This window comes from Xiphias gladius, chromosome 16 (assembly GCF_016859285.1).
Source record: "Xiphias gladius isolate SHS-SW01 ecotype Sanya breed wild chromosome 16, ASM1685928v1, whole genome shotgun sequence".
Classification (NCBI taxonomy): domain Eukaryota; kingdom Metazoa; phylum Chordata; class Actinopteri; order Istiophoriformes; family Xiphiidae; genus Xiphias; species Xiphias gladius.
Window position 1 is genome coordinate 25,905,326 of NC_053415.1, and position 20,936 is coordinate 25,926,261.

The 20,936-nt window shown below is 45.0% G+C and overlaps 1 protein-coding gene across 1 annotated transcript in view; it reads right to left on the reverse strand.

The window, feature by feature from the left end:
- kcnh3 (potassium voltage-gated channel, subfamily H (eag-related), member 3) overlaps window positions 1-20,936 on the reverse strand; it is a 128,239-nt gene that overhangs the window by 8,275 nt on the left and 99,028 nt on the right. The window contains exons 8-11 of the mRNA XM_040148481.1: window positions 16,975-17,307; window positions 13,238-13,437; window positions 11,834-12,083; window positions 688-902 (exon numbers count right to left, since the gene is read on the reverse strand). Of these exons, the coding sequence (XP_040004415.1) occupies window positions 688-902; window positions 11,834-12,083; window positions 13,238-13,437; window positions 16,975-17,307 (998 nt within the window). The remainder of the gene's footprint in view (window positions 1-687; window positions 903-11,833; window positions 12,084-13,237; window positions 13,438-16,974; window positions 17,308-20,936) is intronic.

The window sequence follows — 20,936 nt, forward strand, 5'->3', positions numbered from 1 at the left end:
TGCAGCTGCGGCACCAGCCGAAGGTGCAGGCGTCGCATTTGTGTAAAAAAGCACTTCAGTGCTAGGTCTGTCAAATTGCGATGTGTGCACAGATCCGTGTGTGCATTTTAAAGCAATGATGGAAAGGTCAGGAATAGCTTTTATCCACGAGAACCCTCTTATGGTGAGTGTCTCCTCAGGCCGCACATTAGCACCACATAAAATTTCATGTTCAATTTGCACTTTCAAGGCTGCAGAGGGAGTGGTGTGACTGATCTGGTGGGTTGTGTGATCTGCGCCTATGTGCATTTTATAAACACAAACCTATCTATAGTCCTGATGCCAACTAAATACCTTTCCTTTGACAGCTTACTGGACCATTTGTGTCGACACAGTCCTCACCCCCAGCCACAACAGCCTCGAAACACCTCTTCAAACAACAGGGGTTTTTGATACAGTCACAAAGCTCCTCATAGTCTCTCCTAGTCCTCCATTTGGGATGAGGTCAAGGCAGAATGTTGCTTCTGCCTTTCAATTTCCTCTCGAGTTGCTCTGACACAAACTTTGGGAAAATCCAACGAACCCATTGGCCTCTGGCTACCTGCCCGATGGCCACAAGGGGGCAGTCCAATCTGCTACCAATTCATTTCAATCCAAAACCTTTTACTTGTCCCTTAAGGGGCAGTTTGAGAGAACACGCAAACTCACATCAGCCCCGTGGCCCTCTCGCAGGTTGTACGTGAGGTCGTGTTGTATCTCGCTGATGAACTTCTGGGCGTATTCGGGGTAGAGTCGGAGGACCTCGCGGAGTCCCTTCAGGCTGATATACTGCAGGTCGCAGTATGTCAGGGCCTTGACGTTGGCGTTGGTCTTGATCACCTGCTCCTTTGTCAGGGAGTCGGAGCCAATCAGATCTCCTTTACCTGCGGACAGACACAAAGGCACGTTTATATCTCTAAAGCGGTAATTTTGAAAGAGTATATTTTCCCTATTTGTCTCCACCTGAGAGAGAGGGATCAGCAAGTGAAGCTAGTTAAATCAATTAAACACAGAATATCTGAGCTGCAGATCAACAAAGACAGAAGGTGAAAGGAATGGACCTGCAAAGTCATTTCAACAGCAGGGGCGGGACGTTGTGTTTTGTATTGTACGTTGAAAGTACCTGGGAACTCGTTTGCTCCCACTTAAAAAAGTCATTTTCCTTTTTTAGAAAGATAAACCACCTGCACAAAGCAGCACTGAACAGAGTAATGCTGCCTTTCTGAATGTCAAAGTTAGCTTGTTGCTTGTAGTATGCAGCTGATCTGCGTTAGTCCCTGGGTAGGTTTCTGCGGTGGTTGGGCGGTGCAACGTACAACGGACGGACGCTTACAGCTGACCTCCTGTTACCTTTTGCCTCTCAACCCAAGTGTAAGGTCAAGCGTGGGTTACATGTGGTCTCCGATCTATTCATGTATGGCGAGAGCAGCCGTACGACCGGGCTTGGTGAGGCTGATGTGAATGTTGGAAACAACCGACGAGCACTGCGGACATGCCGGTGCCAGCGTGGCTGTGCGTTTTTCTGACTGTCGTCTTTTCTGCGCTCTCCAAGCTACTTCAACCAAGAAACGCAGACCCAAACCGTCACAAGAGGTTTCCCACAGAGTTTGCATGTCAAGATGACGAGTCACAGGGAGAAGATCTCGGACCGTGAATACAGTTGTATGTCCCCTGTTAGCTTGGTTCCAGACCTGTGAATTGCTGCCCACATCTCGGGTTTTTTCAGCAATTCACCTGAGTCAGGTGTGTGATTCTCATTGTCGTCCGTTTCCTTGAGCCAATCAAAGCTTTTCTGCCAGAGTGAAAAAAAAAAAATAGATGGAAAAAAGTGCTGATAAGTTGAAGAAAATGACAACTCTTAAACTGCTGTATTCCCTCAGTCAACGCAAGCGATGTTAACTGCTTCTAGCAAACACGAGCTTTCATGACGACTGAAAATGACGTTGATGGGAACGACTCGTCAGTACCAACTACGGTGCTAAATTAGTCTCAAAACCCAGGCACACAGAAACCAGGCACATGCACGTGATAGGAGCGCACAGCGGAAAAGCATCCTCTCGAAGTGAGGGTTTCTTCCGCGCGCATGCAGAAATGTGGTCCCAGCTTTGACCGTGGCCGTCCGGAACACAATGAACCCATTTGACCTCCCACGTGGTCGAACAAAACTTCGTACAAACCACTTGTTTTCTAGTATAACCCTGCCCTTAAAGTCAGGACAACTCAGCCGCAGCTTCTTTCTTTCAATTGGTCTCATGTGAGTCCCCCAACCTTCTGGAGGCGCAAGACTAGATTGCTGGGATAGTCCCTTAATATACCACCAGAAATGACTTGTGACACTGGTGTGACCATTTCTAGTTCTTTTTTTAGCGTATCCTAGCGGTGAGAGTCAGTCTTCTGGCTTCGCTTCAGCAGGATCAGTGCAGATGATTCTTTTTTAGAACGAATTACGGCTACCGTCCACGTCCAAGTGTTTTGAGGTAATTACATTTGAGTGGATTAGTTTTAAAAACCCCGACCAGGAGTTTCTACAGTAAATAAAATTCAGAGAAGCTGTCTGTTGGCATTTCACAGTACAACTAAACTACAGGGAGAAACAAAGCCGAGGGTGTTATTCAAGATGACACCAGTGCTGCTCAGGTCCAGTTCAATTCAACAGTGTATAACCATGCAGTACATCTGTGCGGTATTTTCCTAAAGATTATTAATCGAGCATGCAGTGTGATGTCAAAAAGAAAAGGGAAATGTACTATAGTCTGTAAGGTGCAACATTAATTTCTGAGGCTTTTGGCAGAAAGAGCCCCCTGCAGTATTCGGAAAAAAAGGAAAAAGTCAAACAAAGACTGCTTCAGGGCTGCACAGCTACACGGCTGAGAGCAGAGCGGAGAGGAAAAGAAATGGAGAAATAGAGGGGGGCTGGGGAAAATGAGCAGAAAAGGAGCCAAGGCAAGATGGAGGGAGGGCAGAGTAGGGCAGAGATGAGCAGGGACCTAAAATGGGTGATCGAGTGTGCAGGAGGACTGCAAAGAGGGGGGATGTGAAGATGAGGGAAACAAGGGAGATATAGGTAAGGATGAGGAACTGGAGAGGGACACAGTGTGGGGGCGGCTGCAGCCTGGCACAGGTTGATTGAGGATAAAATGGATGAGTGGGGTGAGAAAGAGGGAAGGAAGGGGGGAGGCAGGGTGAGGAAAGGCTTGGAGCATGCTGTGTGAGCGACAGCAGCTACTTTACACGGCCCTCTACCCCTCCTATCAACCTCCAACCACCTCCACATCCTGCTGTCGCTGCACTCAGCGTGGAACAACAATCTTCTGCACCCCCATTTCTTTAAACCCCCCCCCCAAACTGTGCTTCTACTTAATTTGGCTCTTCACATGCTCCGTCTGTCTCCCTATCCTTTTCACATCATTCGCATTTCCGCTCCTCCATTTTCTTTTCTTTCCTACAACCCCCCCTCCCCCCCAAAAAAACCACGGTTCAGCTCAAATGATCTTTGTCACAGATGTGATGGGTGGCACTCGAGGAGAGAGCAACAGCAGCGCCGGGGAAAGCTTTTTTACCATAATCACAGCAAAATGTTAAAGTGAGCAGGAGATGAGTACTTGAAAGTGACATTTAGGAGTGTGTACTGTATCTGTCTAGTCTTCACCATGTGTGTGTGTGTGTGTGTGTGTGTGTGTGTGTGTGTGTGTGTGTGTGTGTGTGTGTGTGTGCGTAAAATTGAAAAGATGATGGCAGGGAACAAAAGCTTATGAAAGAAGCTTGTTTTATCAATGTCAGCGCTCCTTGCACTTTTCAAATGTAAAATTTCAGCCAATATTTCATGTGTCTCTTCTCTTATTTAGAAGGAAAAAAAAATAAAATAAAAAAATAAAAAGCTCAGTGGGATGATCTTCACTCTGTGGTACAGCAGCTATATTACACCAAACCCTGCTTCTCTCATCCAGCCATTCAGCCACAGCCTGGCCTAACGGGGGGTGTTGCGAAGTAAAAGGTAAATTTTTAATCTTAGGTCACACGCTATTATTTAAATTTGAACCAATACATCCATTCATCCACTACACTGATTTGGTGTGGCGGTCGAAGTAAAGGTCAATTTAAGATCAAAATCGCAGGCTTATTTAAGTGTTACGTCACCGGTCCTGTTTCAATGAAATATGCTGGCATTTAGTCCTGGTGTTGATTGGCCCAACGGGTGTCTGCAACGCGTAACACTTGTCATGCACGGATCCAAATGTTTCATGTAGCCAGTACAAATCTTTCTTTCATACATCCGGTGTGCATGCTGCAGCCATTTTGATTTTTTTTTTTTTATGTAGGACCGAAAGAGCAGCATTACAAGCAGCTGTTATCAACTGCACCCACAAAAAAAAAAAGTAAAAATAAAATAAAAATACTCTGCAGCTCATGGATAGCACGAGCTGCACCTCTGCAGTGTTTACCAGTTTTTTTAATTGGTGGAAATGATCAATTTCGGTCATTAGATCATCACATTGCTGTTGCCTGGTTACTATCTCTGTGGGGGAGAGGTTGAGCTTTGATAACATGGATTTCGCTTGGTTGAAATTATGTTGCTGCTAATTTGTGTGTATATGTGCGAATAGCTGATTTAATAAAAGGTGTTTGTTCAAGTTTCAGAATGCGTAAACATGACAAATGTTACTCAACGCATGGTTGCGCTTTAACACAGAGAGATGTGTTTGTGTTGGGTCAGACCGGCCGTCAGTTGGAGATGAACCTTTTTCCCCCCCAGTACCAACATGGACGCGGTTTAATACCGGGGGGGGGGGGGGAAAATACACCACACTACGGTTCAGAAGCCTTCGCATTTTCTTATGTTGCAGCCTTATGCTAAGATCGTTTAAATTCACCCCCCCCCAAGTCTAAATTCAATACCCCATTATGAAAAAGTGAACACAAATTTTTAGAAATTTTTCCAAGTTTATTAAAAAGGAAAAACTGCAATATTGACATATGTATTCAGACCCTTTACTCAGTACTTAGTTGAAGCACCTTTGGCAGCGATTACGGCCTCAAGTCTTCTTGGGTGTGATGCGAAAAGCTTTGCACAGTCTTCACTGCAGATCCTGTCAAGCTCTGTCAGGTAGGATGGGGGACCAATCGGTGGACAGCAATTTTCAGGTCTCTCCAGAGGTGTTAGATTGGGTTCAGGTTAGGGAGTTGTTTCTAAGCCACTCCTACATTGTCTCGGCTGTGGTTTCAGGGCCGTTGTCCTGTTGGAGGGTAACCCTTCCTGGAGGTCCTAAGCGCTCTGGACCAGGTTTTCCTTGAGGATATTTCTGTACTCTGCTCTGTTCAGCTTTCCCCTCAACCGAAAAACACCCCGACCGCAAGATGATGCCAACATCAGGCTTCACTGTTGTGATGATACTGGGCAGGTGATGAGCGGTGCCTGGTTTTCCTCCAGACGCTTAGAATTGAGGCCAGACAGTTCAATTTTGGTTTCTTCAGACCTGAGAATCTTGTTTCTCACAGTCAGAGAGTCATTTAGGGGCTTTTTTGTAAACTCCAAGCATGTCTTTCACTGATGGTTGTCCTTCTAGAAGTCCCCCCCCCCCCATCTCCTCACAGGATCTCTGGATCTCAGCAAGAGTGACCATCAGGTTCTTGGTCACCTCTCTTACCAAGGCCCTTCTCCACCTGATTGCTCAGTTTGGCCAGGTGGCCAGTTCTAGGAAGAGTCCTGGTGGGTTCCAAACTTTTTCCATTTAAGAATTATGGAGGCCACTGTGCTCTTGGGAACATTCAGTGCAGCAGAAATTTTTGGTAGCCTTCCCCCAGATCTGTGCCTCAACACAGTCCAGTCCCTGAGCTCTGTAGGCAGCTCCTTCAACCTCGTGGCTTGGTTTTTGCTCTGGTGTGTGAGACCTTATATTGACGGGTGTGTGTGTCTTTCCAGAGCATCTCCAATCAACTGAATTTACCACAGGTGGACTCCAATCAAGGTGTAGAAACATCTCATAGATAATTAAGAAAAATGGGAGGCACCTGAGCAATCTTTCAAAGGCTGTAATCGCTGCCAAAGGTGTGTCAGCTAAGTACTGAGTAAAGGGTCTGAATACATATGTGAATGTGTATTCAGACATCCTTTTTAATAAAGTTAATAAATTAGCAAAACTTTTCTAAAAATCTGTTTTTCGCTTCGTCATTATGGGGTATTGAGTAAAGAATGACGAGGGAGGAAGTGAATTTAAAGGACAAAGCTGCAACACAACGTAATGTGAAAACCTGAAAACTTTCTGGCTGCATACTTTCCGAATGCACTGCAGATACAGGTTCCCGGCAAAGGCCACGATGGGCTGTATCATGGCGAAGAACTTCCCGGGCTCTGCAGGGCTCTGCTCGATCCGATCTTCAGCCTTAATAAGGAGCTGCTTTAATAATGTAAAAATGATTCATTATTAATACCAGCACAGCACTGCATTTCATCTATTGATGTCGGTGTGTGTGTCACCATCAAGATCAAATATGGGCTGGGGGGCTTGGCATTTGAAGATAAATCCACTTCATCTCACAAACACACACACACAGAAATGCAGGTGCACAGGTACAAACCATCAATACAGTACATCTTGACCTTTCAAGAGACTGACTTTTGATACAAGTACCTCTATCCTTGCCGCACAAACGCGAAATCCTCCCCCTTTCTCCCTCGTCTCGCTTTCTATCACGTTGTCTATTACCCATTCACACAAACACACCTCAGGAAAGCTTGCCCCGTTTGCTGGATTAGTGTAGCAAAGGCTTTGAGGCTTTGAGGCACAGAGGAAATTAGATTTCAGCCTGCAAGACAACCAACTAAAGAAATTATTTTAAGCTGTTGTCACAGGTGAAACAATTTGTCTGACCACACAATTTCCAATTTGATTGTTTTCAAAGTTGGCATGATAACTGCCTTGAACACTCACCACTAAATGCTGATGGATTCACAGCCTTTTTTTTTTTCTTAAATTGCTGTGTGTGTGTGTGTGTGTGTGTGTGTTTGTGTGTGTGTGTGTGTGTCTACAAACATGACTACCGCACAAAAAGTGGACCTCTGAAGCGACGCAGGAATTGGCCTCTGATGTTACCAGAGGTGTAAAGACGGAGAAAGTGTTGCATGAACTCCGTCGACTCTGCCGAGCCAGGCTTTTGCGCGGCTATGGCAGATCACGGGGACAGAGAATAGCTCCAAACATTTGGGAGCAGCAGCACTGTAGGTTTTCAGGTCAGTTCTGATTTTTGATAAAAATCCATCGAATAAAAACATATTTTCTCAACTGTATTGACTTATACGTACAGGTGTAGGTAGGCATGTAGGCTAAATAACAGAAACATCTCTCTGCGTGATACAACAGATTTCAGCTCCAGTTATATTTTGTCAAATTGCCACCACTAATGTGCGGAATTAGCTTTTAGCGGTTCCTGTTTGTAATGGACCCATGGATGTGCTACCAACGAGTTACTCTGATACTGAAGAAAACTTAAAAATGTGATGATTCTCCGGCACTTTCTGGAGTTATAAAGAGATTCCTCTTCCTGTGATTATTTCTCACCAGATTATGGATGCTTAATTGCGATGGACATCAGAGATAATGGTATCCTCGGTAAGTGTTAGAAAGCCATTATAAAACCATTTGGTAAAGCTTTGAGTGTTCCCGGGAGCACTGTGGCCTCAGTAATTGCGAAATGGAACCAACAGGACTCTTCCTAGAGTTGGCCGTCCGACCAAACTGAGTATACGGGGGAAAAAAACAAAAAAAAAAACAGCCCTGGTCAGGGAGGTGACCTTGAACCCAACGGCCAGTGTAAAAGAACTTCAGAAATCCTCTGCATCGATGGGAGAACCTGCTGGAATCTCAGCGGCACTCCATCAATCAGGCTTTTATGGTAAAGTGGCTCGGTGGACACCACTTTAAGTAAAAGGCGCATAATAGCCTGCCTTGAGTTTGCCAAAGGGCATTTAAAGGACTCTGAGAGCCTGAGGAAAAAGATTCTCTGGTCTGATGAGACAAAAACTGAACCCTTTGGGCTCCAAACTCTATGTCTGGTGAACACCAGGCGCTGCTCGTCACCTGGCTAACACCATCCCTACGGTGGAGCATGGTGGTGGCAGCATCGTGCTGTGGACGCGGCGGCTTCTCAACAGCAGGCACAGGGAGACTGGTCAGAACTGAGGGAAGGATGAATGCAGCCAAATACTGAGAAGAAAACCTGCTCCAGAGTCCACACGACCTGAGACCTGGGGCGACGGTTCACGTTGTCATCCAGGGTTAGTGTGTGAATCGGTGAGCGGAAAACGGCAATTTTATCCATTGACAACTGAATCTACGCCACAACAAAGTGTGCAAAAAGTCAAGGGGTCTGAAGCCATATGTCTAGAGTCAAAACCATTAGTTGATCAACAACAAAAAAACCCATCACCAACTATCTTGATAAATGATTAATAGTTTCAAACATTTCCTGGTTACAGCTTCTTAAAAGTGTCAATATCTTTAGTGTCCCTGTTTTACTGTTTGTCATTGCAAACTGAATATATCTGGGTTTTTGACTGATGGTCGGACAAAACAGGCAACAAGAAACTGTGACTAGCATTTGATCTGCTGTGATCACACTGATGAATGTGAAATACAATAATAAAGCCTAAGTAAGGAGATCGTGGCTGTTTATGGGCAATTTGGCGACGTGTGGCCGTTTATGTGTGACAAATTTTATAGACGTTTAAAATATCTTGTGAATCCTTTGCCGGGCCTTTGCTCCCAAGGCAAATAGACTTGTCTGCATTATAAATATGCATTTCTGACAGTGATGAAAGACACGGCTCAGCAATCAGACACGCAGGCTAATGGAGCGGAGGAATGGGCAGAAGCACATCTCTATCATCTGTAGTCTCATAAGTTTCGTGCATTAGCCCTTAAAACCGCTCGTCAGCCTCAGAGAGGATCCAGACTAAGCATCCGTACGTTCCGTACACATCTACGAAGCAGTACACGTATGAGGGTACACAGACGCAACCCGACTCAGTCCCATGGTATCGCGAATGGATAAATGGATGAATGGATGTTCCGCCTCGGTCAGAGAAGTGAAATGCAGAATCAAAAGAAAGACAAGGGACCCCGGTGCCTCTGCAATGAATGAATATGAAGTCGTATATGAAGTGTGAATTTTATAAAGGTACAGAAACGACAGGTGATGTGAGACTGGTAGCGGTGATATTTGTGGCTGTGCTACCTGCAGCCATGCAGAGCATGACTCTGTGGTTCCTCCTCCCACACCATGTCTGCAAACCAGTCCTGTTTAATATTAGGCTTCACTGGAACACAACTCCGCCTGCACATCCCCAGAGACCAACGTGAGCGCGGACATATGATCGCACCATCTCTCACTCTCACACACACAAAATGCTACAGCAGATTATATAAAACTTTTCAAGGAACCGGGTAGGAGTTGAACGGTAAATTCGTACGGCAAAACATTTGTATCGATGTGAAAAGGTGATTGTTACAGAGATAGAGTCTCGCTGGGGCCCGTGGTCACAGATGTCCATGAGCTGTTAGTCGTTTTAACTACAGGTGGTTTCATTTGAATAACTGTCATTGTCCAAAATGTAACAACCAAGTCAAAGATTAGGAAAAAGTCGGGGGGAAAAAAAGAGTCTGCTTTACTTTTTTAAGTAAGTAAGTAGGATTTGAAATGGTATTTTCGCTTAAGTAAAATATCGCACATCAAATGCTTACAAGATTTATTATATTCTACCATATATTATACTGCTATATTTAATATTTCATATGTATTATATATTATATTATACTATTATATTATGTTTTATATTCTGTATCACTCTATATTATATTCTGCATTCTATGTTCTATACTAGTGTATATTGCTCTATTATGCTCTAGATAATATTAAACGATATAACTACATTTGACCTTATATTTTCTATTCCATACTCTACTCTACTATGCTATACTAACTATACTATATCACGTTAACATGTTAACGCTCTTTTTATTATATTATACACCGTGTTATGTTTTTAGTTACACAAACGTGGGCCAATGAGTAAAGAGAAATACACCGATCAGCCACAACATTAAAACCAGTTAACAGTTTTAATGTTGTGGCTGATCAAGTTCATAGAAAAATCTAAGTATTATTATTACTTAATATAAAAAGATAGTATTATATCATATAATAAACTATTCTGGTATATACTGTTACAGTAAAAGGGTTCATTTTACTTAACATATGAAACACAGCCTCACTGAGACAGAATAGTTTCTATTTTTTTCATATTTTCATTAAATGAAGTTCTAAGTAGTTTTTTCTTCTTCTTCTTCTTCTTTTTTTTAAAACTATTTATCTGTACTTATTCCTGCCCTGTGCAGGAAAAGGTTTACTTGACCTTATCCCTCTTCCTCCGTCGCTGGCTAACCCTGTCATCCGCACAACGAAAATGACGCCTGGGGCGTAAATGTGCTGAAAGCCTGTTGAGCGTCACGGCCTCATCCGGTCCTCACAAACAAGAAACGCGAGTGTCCAAACTGCCTTCATCTCTTCAGCTCTTCAGCTCTTCATCAACGTCTAAACTCTGCCATATGTGAGGTCTGATAGCGCGACTTCCTACATCTCTATTCACACTGGATAAAGGGATTCTTCTGTAGGCTACAGCTCACAGGATCAACACAGTGGGAAGCCTTGACTGTGTGTGTGTGTGTGTGTGTGTCGAGCATGGTGATAACTCTTTAAAGCAGCAGAGCAAAAACAAAAGCTCTTTTATCAGCTCACTTTCAGCCCCGCCTTCCCTGTTGTTTGAGTGATACACACACATCTGCCTTTGTGTCCTTCCCTTCCTCCTCCTGCTCCTGCGTCTCCCTCGTCAACCTAATTTCCAGTCAAATCCGGTTCCAGTTGCTCTGCAGGTCCGATTGGATGAAACCAAACCCGGTATTGTGAAATTATCTTAACTGTGTTCACCAGACTGATGGTTTCTCTCCCTTTCTTCCTCTTTAAAGTCCATACTTCATTCCCTGCATTTAATATCAAACAGACACATACTCGCCTGGCTCTTCTCTGAGCCTTCTCTTCAAATTAACGAGTCTCACCTTCATGAACTATGCAACACAGTGTCCCGCAGATCATGATCAAGCCACATCCTCTCATTAAGTCTCAGTTTGACAGGTAATTGTCTATCTGAGCGTAGTTTTCATCCAGTGCGGTGTCACAAATGTACGCCCAATTTCCTTCAAATAATAAAGCGCCATTGTCGTGTTTTAGTCTAATTAGGTAACCAGCGTGTAGTTTTGCAATCGGATAGTAAACAAATCAAACCCCACACCTCATATTTTCAGCTAAAGCCATCTGATTAACAGTTTTTGCTCCAGTTTCCTCGTTAAATTGAAAATAGACCGAGGAAATGATGGCGTCCCTTTTGGTAATTTGGGGAATCAAATAGGAAAATAACTTCAACATGAGTCAAAACATGTTGCTGGAATTGTTTCAGATTTTCATTCGGCTTAAAGGACCCCCCCCCCCTTTATAAATGGATGCACAAATAGATAGAGGAAAATAAATAGGATAAGGAAAGAAAACATCTAAAAGTGGTTTCTAACAAGCCAGTGCTCTCTGCTTCCTAAATGCGTAAATGGAATAACATCTTACCAAATAGCTGCTTGTGTTCTTATCGAGACTCTGATTTTTATAATCTTTAGAGGAGCAGAGTACCTTCATCAGTACCACAGCCTGTTGATGCCTGCTGGCTAAAGGAAAAGGTTGCCCGTTTGGGGACCCACGTCCTGCCCCTCCGACTTACCCAGTATGGCCAGCACTGTGTTGTCTTTCAGGACCTCCATGGACCCAGAGCAGACGAAGTAGATGGCCTGCAGGGCGTCTCCCTGCCGGATGAGGAACTCGCCTGGAGCGCAGAAGGAGGTCTTAATGATGAGGGAGAGGGAGCGCAGGCAGCCCCTGCTGGCCGACTCGAACAGGGGCAGCTGCAGCAGCTCCTTGTTCAGGTGCATGGCGATGTCAGCCCGCAGCTCATCTGGGAAGTCCTTCAGGAGCTAAAAGCGAGAGAGAGGGGGGGGGTTCACTCTTACCAGGTGATCCTTCCTAACAGCAGGCTTCCACACAGCCTTTCCCAAACCCTCCGGCATCTTTAATTACCTGACAGCAGTAACTCCCAAACATGTGACTACAGGGAAACATGTGGAGCAGAAAAAAGCTGAGGAAACCTTTTCGACAGCAGACATTTTGAACACACTGCATTGGTAATGTTCCTTATAATACAGCCCCCAATTTAGAGGGTAATGAATCAGGCACTAATTAAATAAATGTTGTTAGCAACAGCCGCGCTTTTCTTGCTAAAACATGTCCGCTGTGACAAAGGCCTATTAATGTGATTCATCTGGGACAATAAAGAGACAAGAGTGCTCTGACGCTAGCAAGACTATCTAGGTTCAGGTCATTAAGATTTATGCTGAAAGCTAAATGACAGATAAAGTGAAGCTGGAGAGATTTTTGACCGGAAGGAAAATAAAAACGGGTGATGCTCATCGAGCAAACAGGTCAGTTAAATCTATCTAACTGTCGAGCGCCCCATCCTCCTCTCAAGGTCAACAGCTCGGCCAAAGTTTAACTGCTATTCATTTGGACAACGGGAAGTAATCATAAAAACACGCAGTTAATGCTCTTGATAGATCTTGACAGAAAAAGTTTGAGAACCACTGCTCTACTGGGTCAGTTCACCCAACATGAAACCAACGAAAAGCCCCCGGCGGTATCAGAGCCCTGGTTACCCACGATGATCCGCAACCCTCCCTGTTTTTATTAGAGTTTTTATTGGGAACTAGAAAACTGAAAAACAGGAAGGTCTGTGAAGGCTCCTGAGTCATAAGGACATTGTCTCTTGCTGAGGCTTTTTTCAAATGTCATGTATCAATGCGTTGAGCATGACCAACAATGCACCTGGTGCTGGAGCAGAAGTCTCAGGTGTAGAGATCTCAAAACCTGAGCACATGGAACTGACACTCACCATTTAAGAAGAAAGAAAAAAATTAATTTTTTTTTTTTTTGGCATTTTGAGTGAAACAACCCTTTAATGTTCGTGCCTATCTAAGGTTTTAATTTGAAGACTAGGTCTATGAAATCAGCGTTAGCAGTGTAACATGCACGCAACCATAAACTTCTGCGTGTTGCACGTCCCGTCTCTCCTCACCTCGCTAACGTCTATCCCGTTGTTGACCGACCAGGTGGTCTGGAAACACTCCAGCATGCGCTGCTCCAAGGCCTTGGGCAGCCGATGGACCCTGATGAAGTCCTTCAGGTCCTTGGTGCGGGTGTGGTAGAGCGAGCGGCGTGAGTACATCCTCTGGATGATGGCCGTCACGTTACCAAACACCACCGCATGCATCAGTGCTGGAAGACGGAGGAAAGGTATCTTTAATGTACTCCCTGTGTTTTTAGTGTGATGATTGGCCGTCAGGAAAATCCCATAATGCTTCTGAATAGCAGGAGGCCTCGTGGGATCTCTTTATCAGTTAAAAAGCAAAGGGCTTAGAACGACTCAGCTGCTCTAAAACCCCTGTATAGCACTGCCTCGAGTGGATTACTGCTTTCACAAAATGGCAATGCGTGTTACACACAACTGAAATAAATATAATCGCAGTGTTGAATAAATCCTTTATTTCTAGTGAGTAAAACACCTAAAACAGCGAATTGAGGACACTGAAATGATCATTCTAAACCCCAAACAGCTCCAATCCCAGTATGAGCGACGACTGTCCGCGTGGACACAGTATTAATATTTCCTTCAGCAGTCACGTGTCTGCAACCCGGCCACGAGCCAACCTTTTTTTTCATGATGCACCTTCCCCAGTGGCCGGCGAGGCACTTTCTGTCGCTAAATTCAGTTCTTGCCCCAGTGGAAAAGCTGCTGAAACGGCGTCCAGGGCTCAGGCCACTTACGCCCAGACGCGGCGAGATTCTTTTAGGACGGCGGCTCCTCCAGGCGTGGCGACCCGCCTGATATTTTGGGTTACAGCTGAGGGGCAGCTCACCACTGGAGAACTCTCAACTCAGCGCGAGGAAGCTGTGGTGTCTTCGCTTTACTCCTTTCTCTCTCTCTCTCTTTCTCCTTTGATACTATACACAAATTAAAGGCCTGCACATGAAATCACTGTGACACGTGAGTGACAACTGGACATTTTACAGAAAAGGAGAAATAAATGATAGCCTCGGTACGTCTTGTAAATACTGGGTGCAGAGCAGGGAGAAAACGTTGTTAACAGCCTTTTTTCTAACTGTGCAATTAAAGAGGAGAAAAAAAAGGGGGAGAACAGCTGCACTTGATATTACAGCCCGCACACCTGGTTCTTACTGTGCAATGTAGAATACACGCTGAGGTTTCACTTTTTAACAAACGTCGCCGTGGTGCGTAGGAGAACGTGCAATATAAAAGAGAGGGGCTCAGATTTTGCAGGTGTGCCGTCTGCGGGCGAGCCACAGCAGCTCTACCACGATGTGCCACTGGCGGCGATGGACACCTTCCACAGCGGTGCGTTGGACGAAGGTACGTGCAGGTAAACCAATCCGCCCTCTACTACACTGTGTGATTTAACACTGAAGGGACCTATATCCTAAAGAGGGCAGGCCGAGAAACGGGTCCGCACTTTTGAACATTTGCTGCTGGCAGACGCGCTCGTCCCGCCTCTGCAGCAGCTCACGGCAGGTACGCCGGGGTGGAAAACAAACGCACCTCTCTCCAATGCACAGCTCCGGATCTGGGGCGGAAAAACTATAACATAACAAAGCTGTGTAATAATTTAGCAAGTGGAAGTAGGAGGGTTAAAGATGAATGTTTGATGAGGAACCTAATGATTTTTATTTCAGTTCTTTTAATTACACAGTAAGTATGAGGTATGTTGGCTGTAATTTAATGTGCGGCTGTTCTCCCCCTTTTTCCTCTTTAATTACACAGTTAGAAAAAGGTTGTTAACACCATTTTCCCCCAAACTTCCGGTTTTGGTTCCCAGCACTGTACCCAGTATGTGCCCAGTATCATTTGTCTGTCCTTTCCTCCCTTGTTCCACATGGTCTTGTTTTATCTCACTGCACCAGTAGGAACCAGTCAGTACCTGATCCACACAGTGAAATTACACTGTGCATCACAGGCTGCATTACAACGTGTCACCTTCGCTTTCTCTTTATTATGAATGTGCATCGGCACAAGAAAACACCAGCTCAAACCGGTAGTACTGTTCTGTGCGTACCCGACACATACTGCACGTTTTGGGCAGAGCAATAATAGATGCTGTGCATGTCCGACTTGTTATTTCAGATAGTTCAGCTCATTAGAAATCAGGCCGAGGACACTTTTAAGGCCCCATCCACACACATAGGTTGGATTTGAGCACCTCAGGGCAATGAAGGAGTTTAAAAACACCGCGCTCGTGGGTTTAGGGAACTACTCTCTGTGATTACACGTCTCACAAGAGGCCTCTCGACAAACCGTTTGATTTTCAAAAAACAAAACAAAAACGCATCCGATTATTTGCTGCGGTGTTGTGGAGTCTGTTTGATGACATCAGAGAGCAAAACTCGGTGTGGCCTCGAAAAGATGGTTGGTAAGTAGTTTGACGGGAGCTTGGAATACTTAGGCTTAGCTGTGTGTTATCGTTACTGTTATTTGAACCTTTAAAGACGGTGGAAACGGGGTATTTGGTTTTATTGGGTTGCTATCCCCAGCGATTGCAACTGCGGCGCGCAGCTGTGTTTTAATCGTCAAACCGAATCGATCAGCGATACTTAGCATCAAAGCAGCGTTTCTGTATTTTTGGGACTTCAGTCCACTACAGTAATGTTTTGCCATAGTTTGCGAACGTATGAGGATCGGCCGCCCGTCAGGTCTGCACGGACGCAGAGTAGAATATCTCTCACCCGGTTTTCCCAAGTTCATCCTCTGATTCCCCCCTGGACTAGCAGAGGTTTGATGGCAACTTTCACGCACGTATTTAGTTCCCTGTGAGGTTTTTGTTGGTTCGATTGAAGGCGACACGCTGCTTGCTGCTTCCACGTAAGAGCAGGGTCATTTCTATCGTACATACAGTCTATATCAGACAGAATATACTATGTAGGCTGCTAATGGAACAATGTGTGTATTTGACAGGAAGTTGTGCGTTTCGCTTTGGTGATTAGCGTGAACTTAACTGCACTTAGAGCCTCTCTTGTTGAAGATTATGTTCATTGCTTTTATCCGACATTTAACTTACTGGGCAAAGCATTTATAAATGAATGCGTCAGAATCTACTTTTAAAAATAATTGCTTTACTAGACAATGCAATCATCAGCGTTTTGTAAAATCTGAACAATGTTACAATTTCCTATGAAAGAAATCTGCATAACTCTATAGATTTGTTTTCTTTTTATCGTAGAAAATGTCAGATATTTGGATCAACTTCAAAATATGAAGTGATGGACCATCTTTATAATAGTTCATGAGAAAAAGGTTGAGAAAAAGTTAAATAAATGTCCCGTCTCGCAAAATTCAGGAATATTTAAAAAAAAAAGAAAATTCCTGTATGTGATCCATGTGAAACTAATGACTTGCTTATTGACTCAAGGCCAAACTTTACAACAACTGTCTCTGAAATCTGTTTTGTAGGTTTTAATACAACCTGATAGCAATAAAACAAATGCACAGCCAAACATGTACTGACAGCTCTCAATCGCGAAAGTGTGTATGTGCATCTATTGTTGGTCACCAATATGAAAGAGGGTCCATTTTTAAAAAAGGGAGAGAACAAAATGTCCTCAGCGTGTCGATGTCTCGCTGGCACCAGATGATGAGCCGAGTGAGTGCTTAGGAGCGAGAGGGGAAGAAGAGAACAGTAACACGCATGCAGAGTGGAAGGCTGGAGGGGCGGTAACAAAAGCCAGCAGGCACACATCTCTCACCTCCGATGAGCATGGTGCAGATGGAGAAGATCTTCTCCGAGTCCGTGTTGGCTGACACGTTTCCGAACCCCACGCTGGTCAGACTGCTCAGGGCGAAGTAGAGCGACGTCACGTAGCTGCTGCGCATCGACGGGCCGCCGCACAGCACCCCGAAACTCCCGCCCCCGCTGCAATTCCAGGAGCCCTGCCCCCCGACCTCCGGGCCCGACGCGTTCCACTGGCTGCTGCCGCTGCTGTTGGCCGGGAGGCTGCTGACTGTGGAGGGGGCCAGCGTCGCCAGGGGGGACAGGAAGTAAGGCGTACCCAGACGCTTGGCCAGCTCATGGAGCCAACCTGAGAGAGGGAGACGGAGAGAGAAATTAATTCAGAAAACCCCGTTATTCAACTACACCGCACTGACACACAGAACTCTTCCTAAAGCCCATTTCTGACCGGGTGTTTCCTGCGCCGGCACCTTTCCGTGACACGCATCCATTGGTGGAACGTAACTAAGTATATTTACAGGTACTGCTTGTACCTGTAATACATACTGAGTATTTCCACAGTAGGAGACTTTATACTTCCACTCCACTACATTTCAGAGCAAGGTGTTGTACTTGTTACTCCTCTGTAGTTACTATTAGAGCCGGACCACTACAGGATCTTTGGGGTTGATACTAATATATGTGAGCATCTTGAAAAAAAATCTGATGATGATATATTGGACAAAGTTCGTTTTCTTGACATAACTGATATCACGGCTGAACATTTTTGGTGGGGTAACGGTTTAGTCTCCTCTTAAGAATGATAAAGCTGTTCACCTGTGCTGCAACTAAACCAACAGGACAGCCGCTAAAGTCCAGATAAAGTGGTATTTTCTGTCATGTTGCACAAAATATTATCTTGTGTGCGTAACGTTTAATAAAATCCTCTTTCAGGACCGTGGGGGCCCCATAATTTAACACTCTAATGATGCATAATACGTACTTTTACTCTGGATGCTTTACATTTTTAGTAGATTTTGGTGGTAGTACTTATGTACTCTTACTCGAGTTGGATGTCGACTGCAGGGCTTATGACAGAACAGAGTGTTTTCACAGTGTAGTGATGCTGTTTTTACTTAGGTAAAGGATCTGAGTACTTCTTCAACCGCAGGCATCTACGACCATGCGGCGAGCTGCCACCAGCCCCTGCAGGACCTGCACTGGACCGTGGAGACTTTACTCGTCCTGCCCATCCGTATCTGTGTCTGTCCAGTTCAGCCAACCCAGACATTAAATTACCTGGATCACGAACATCCTTCCGTCTAACAGAGTCGCATCTTACGCGAAACATAAACAAATCAAATGAAACGTGTTCCCCCGGCCCCAGAAACCACGACTCCAAAAGTGCAAACAAGCAGCAATACAATTTCCCGATGGTTCGTTTTTTGAACAAAAGGGAGCCCACGACTTGATCCCACTGTGCTAAATGAAAGACAGCAGCTCAGCTTCAGAGGAAGGATGGAAGAGAAAGAGGGGAATGGGCCGAGGAAGGAACAAGAACAAGGAGAAAGGTCAGAAAGTAGGAAGTGAAGGAAGAAGGATAAATTATTGAGAAGCCGTGTTTTCCAGTAGACAGGTAAAGCAGTGAGGCCAAGCTGAATCGAAAAGGAAGGAAAGACAGCAAGAGAGGGAATATGAATAATACAATATGGAAGCATCCATTTATTGATCTCCAGCATCACACCCTTCAGGCAAGCAGCTTTGGCCTTGTGTGTGTGTGTGTGTGTGTGTGTGTGTGTGTGTGTGTGTGTGTGTGTGTGTGTGTGTGTGAGAGAGAGAGAGCCAGCGTAAAAAAGCAGAAGTGAGGATCGAGCTGAGTCCCAGTCAAGCGGCTCAAAAACAACATTAAAGTAGTTTCTTAATTACTAACTACTCATTTCAAAGCATAAGGGGATGTGCGGGGCCTTGCCGGGGATATGGGCTGGGACTATAATAGAGTCTAAAGTCATTTCTGAAAACACGCTGAGATAAGGCACTCGTCCGTTCTCGCTTATGCTTTCGATCGGTGACATAGAATTAAGCTGTGAAGGGGGAAGGACGCATTGTGCGTTGTGACACAGTGAGTATGGGAATCTCAACAGTTATCTCCACGCATCCGACTGCAAATCAGTTTGACTTTAGGATAGAGGTACAAAACACACGCGGAAGTGACGCGTAACTGACGCGAAGTTCATAATGATTTAATGCATGAATTAGTGCAGTATGTATCATGAATTCCTGTTCGTCGTTATTCAGAACTGAGGAGTCACTATGAGTTTGTGTTTTTTTTTACATTAAAATGCTGAAGATTACCTTCTGGAATTTACCTGCACAACCAAACAAACCCAGTCTTGTAGGGGGCCGGACATGTTGCATTGAGAGGACGAGTGTGGATTCCTCAATTTCAGTTACTTCATATATTAATTTCTATGCCGCAGAATTAGCTGGAGTCCAGTTACATAGAAAAAGGGGATATCCGTCTCTCTGAAAGCACAACGCTGACTGTTCTCACAGAAAGAGGAAGCTGTTCTTTATCAAACTGGGTGTCAGATGCAAACACTTACATTTTGCACTTAACCTTTGGATACTTGACATTTTACCCACCCAACGGAAATTTTGGGTACTCTGCAGGACGTCCTGCATTAATTCATGCATTAAATCATCACCAATCATGCAGTACTTAAATTAAAGAGTAGCTTAACGCTAAATCATCTTTTTTTGACTCAGTAAATTATGCATATTTTTCATTTTTCGAGAGTAAATCCAGTAATTTTGCCCACTCAGTGTCCCCCCCCCAAAAAAATCTGTGCAACATCTATGATCTGAGTGTCCCAGACATAAAAATACAGCAGTCTACTGTCAGCAGTGTGAACAGTATGGAGTATGGAAAGATTGACAGCGTGCAACTGAGAGTTGTTCTAGCACAAGAGATACTACAGAAGTAGAAACACTATATTAACTGTACTACAAACTACTATATACTAAACTACATCAACTAACAGGGTGTAAAGTGGCTCTTTGTGCATGTGTTTCTCAGCCGTATTTCCAAGTGTTACCAGGAAAAGTCCTTATTCTTCCTGCTGGAAGCTGCACAGTGTCCCGACGCAGCCGCTCCGCCTCTGTCCAGGGTCCTGATTCCTCCTCTGCGCAGCGGAGCCGACCGGACTGGCGCGAGCTGGCCGTGGTCCTGAACTTCCTTCTTCCGCTCCGTCTGAGGGCGCGGTCGCACCGGTATTTACAACGGCGAAATGTGGGGCCCAAGGCAAATCATTCGCCACTCGAACTCCCTGGGGAAATTTCTTCATCGAACACGTCAGTCCAGAAGGGGGATTTTCTTTGTTTGAGTTCGTTCTGCAGTAGGTTTACTCCCATGCTTCCATCACTCAACTTCTAACAAGCTTCGGCCGTCGGACAGCCACCCTGACATCTCTCTGTAAGACACCTTGATAACCTGGGGAATTCCTTTTCCCCCTCCATGATATGAAGCTGTCCGGGCCCAGAGGCAGAAAATCAGCCCCAAATCAGGATGCCCCCTCCACCGTACCTCGCCGCTGACGATGTTGTTTTCTTGTCGGTACGCAGAGCCCACTTTCACGCCATACGTAGAGCTGCGTGTTCCTCCCAAACAATTCAGCCTTAGTTTCCTCAGTCCGCGAAACATTTTCCCAGTAGCGCTGAGCAGCGTCGAGCTGCTCTTTTTCCCAAACTTCAGGAGCGCGGGGATGCTTTTTTGGAAAGCAGCAGCTTCCTCTTCCCGTCCTGCCGTGGACACCACCCTCCATGTAGCCGTGCATCATGATTTGCGTGTGGCAGACTCGTGAACAGAGACGTTACGCTGCTCCCAGCCACCAGCTGACTCCTCCAAGCCTTTAGCTGTTTGTCTGAGCTTCTTCTTTTTGTTTTTGTTTTTACCTCGTTGAACATTCTGCGTTGTGCTTTTTGGAGTCATCTTAGCCGGGC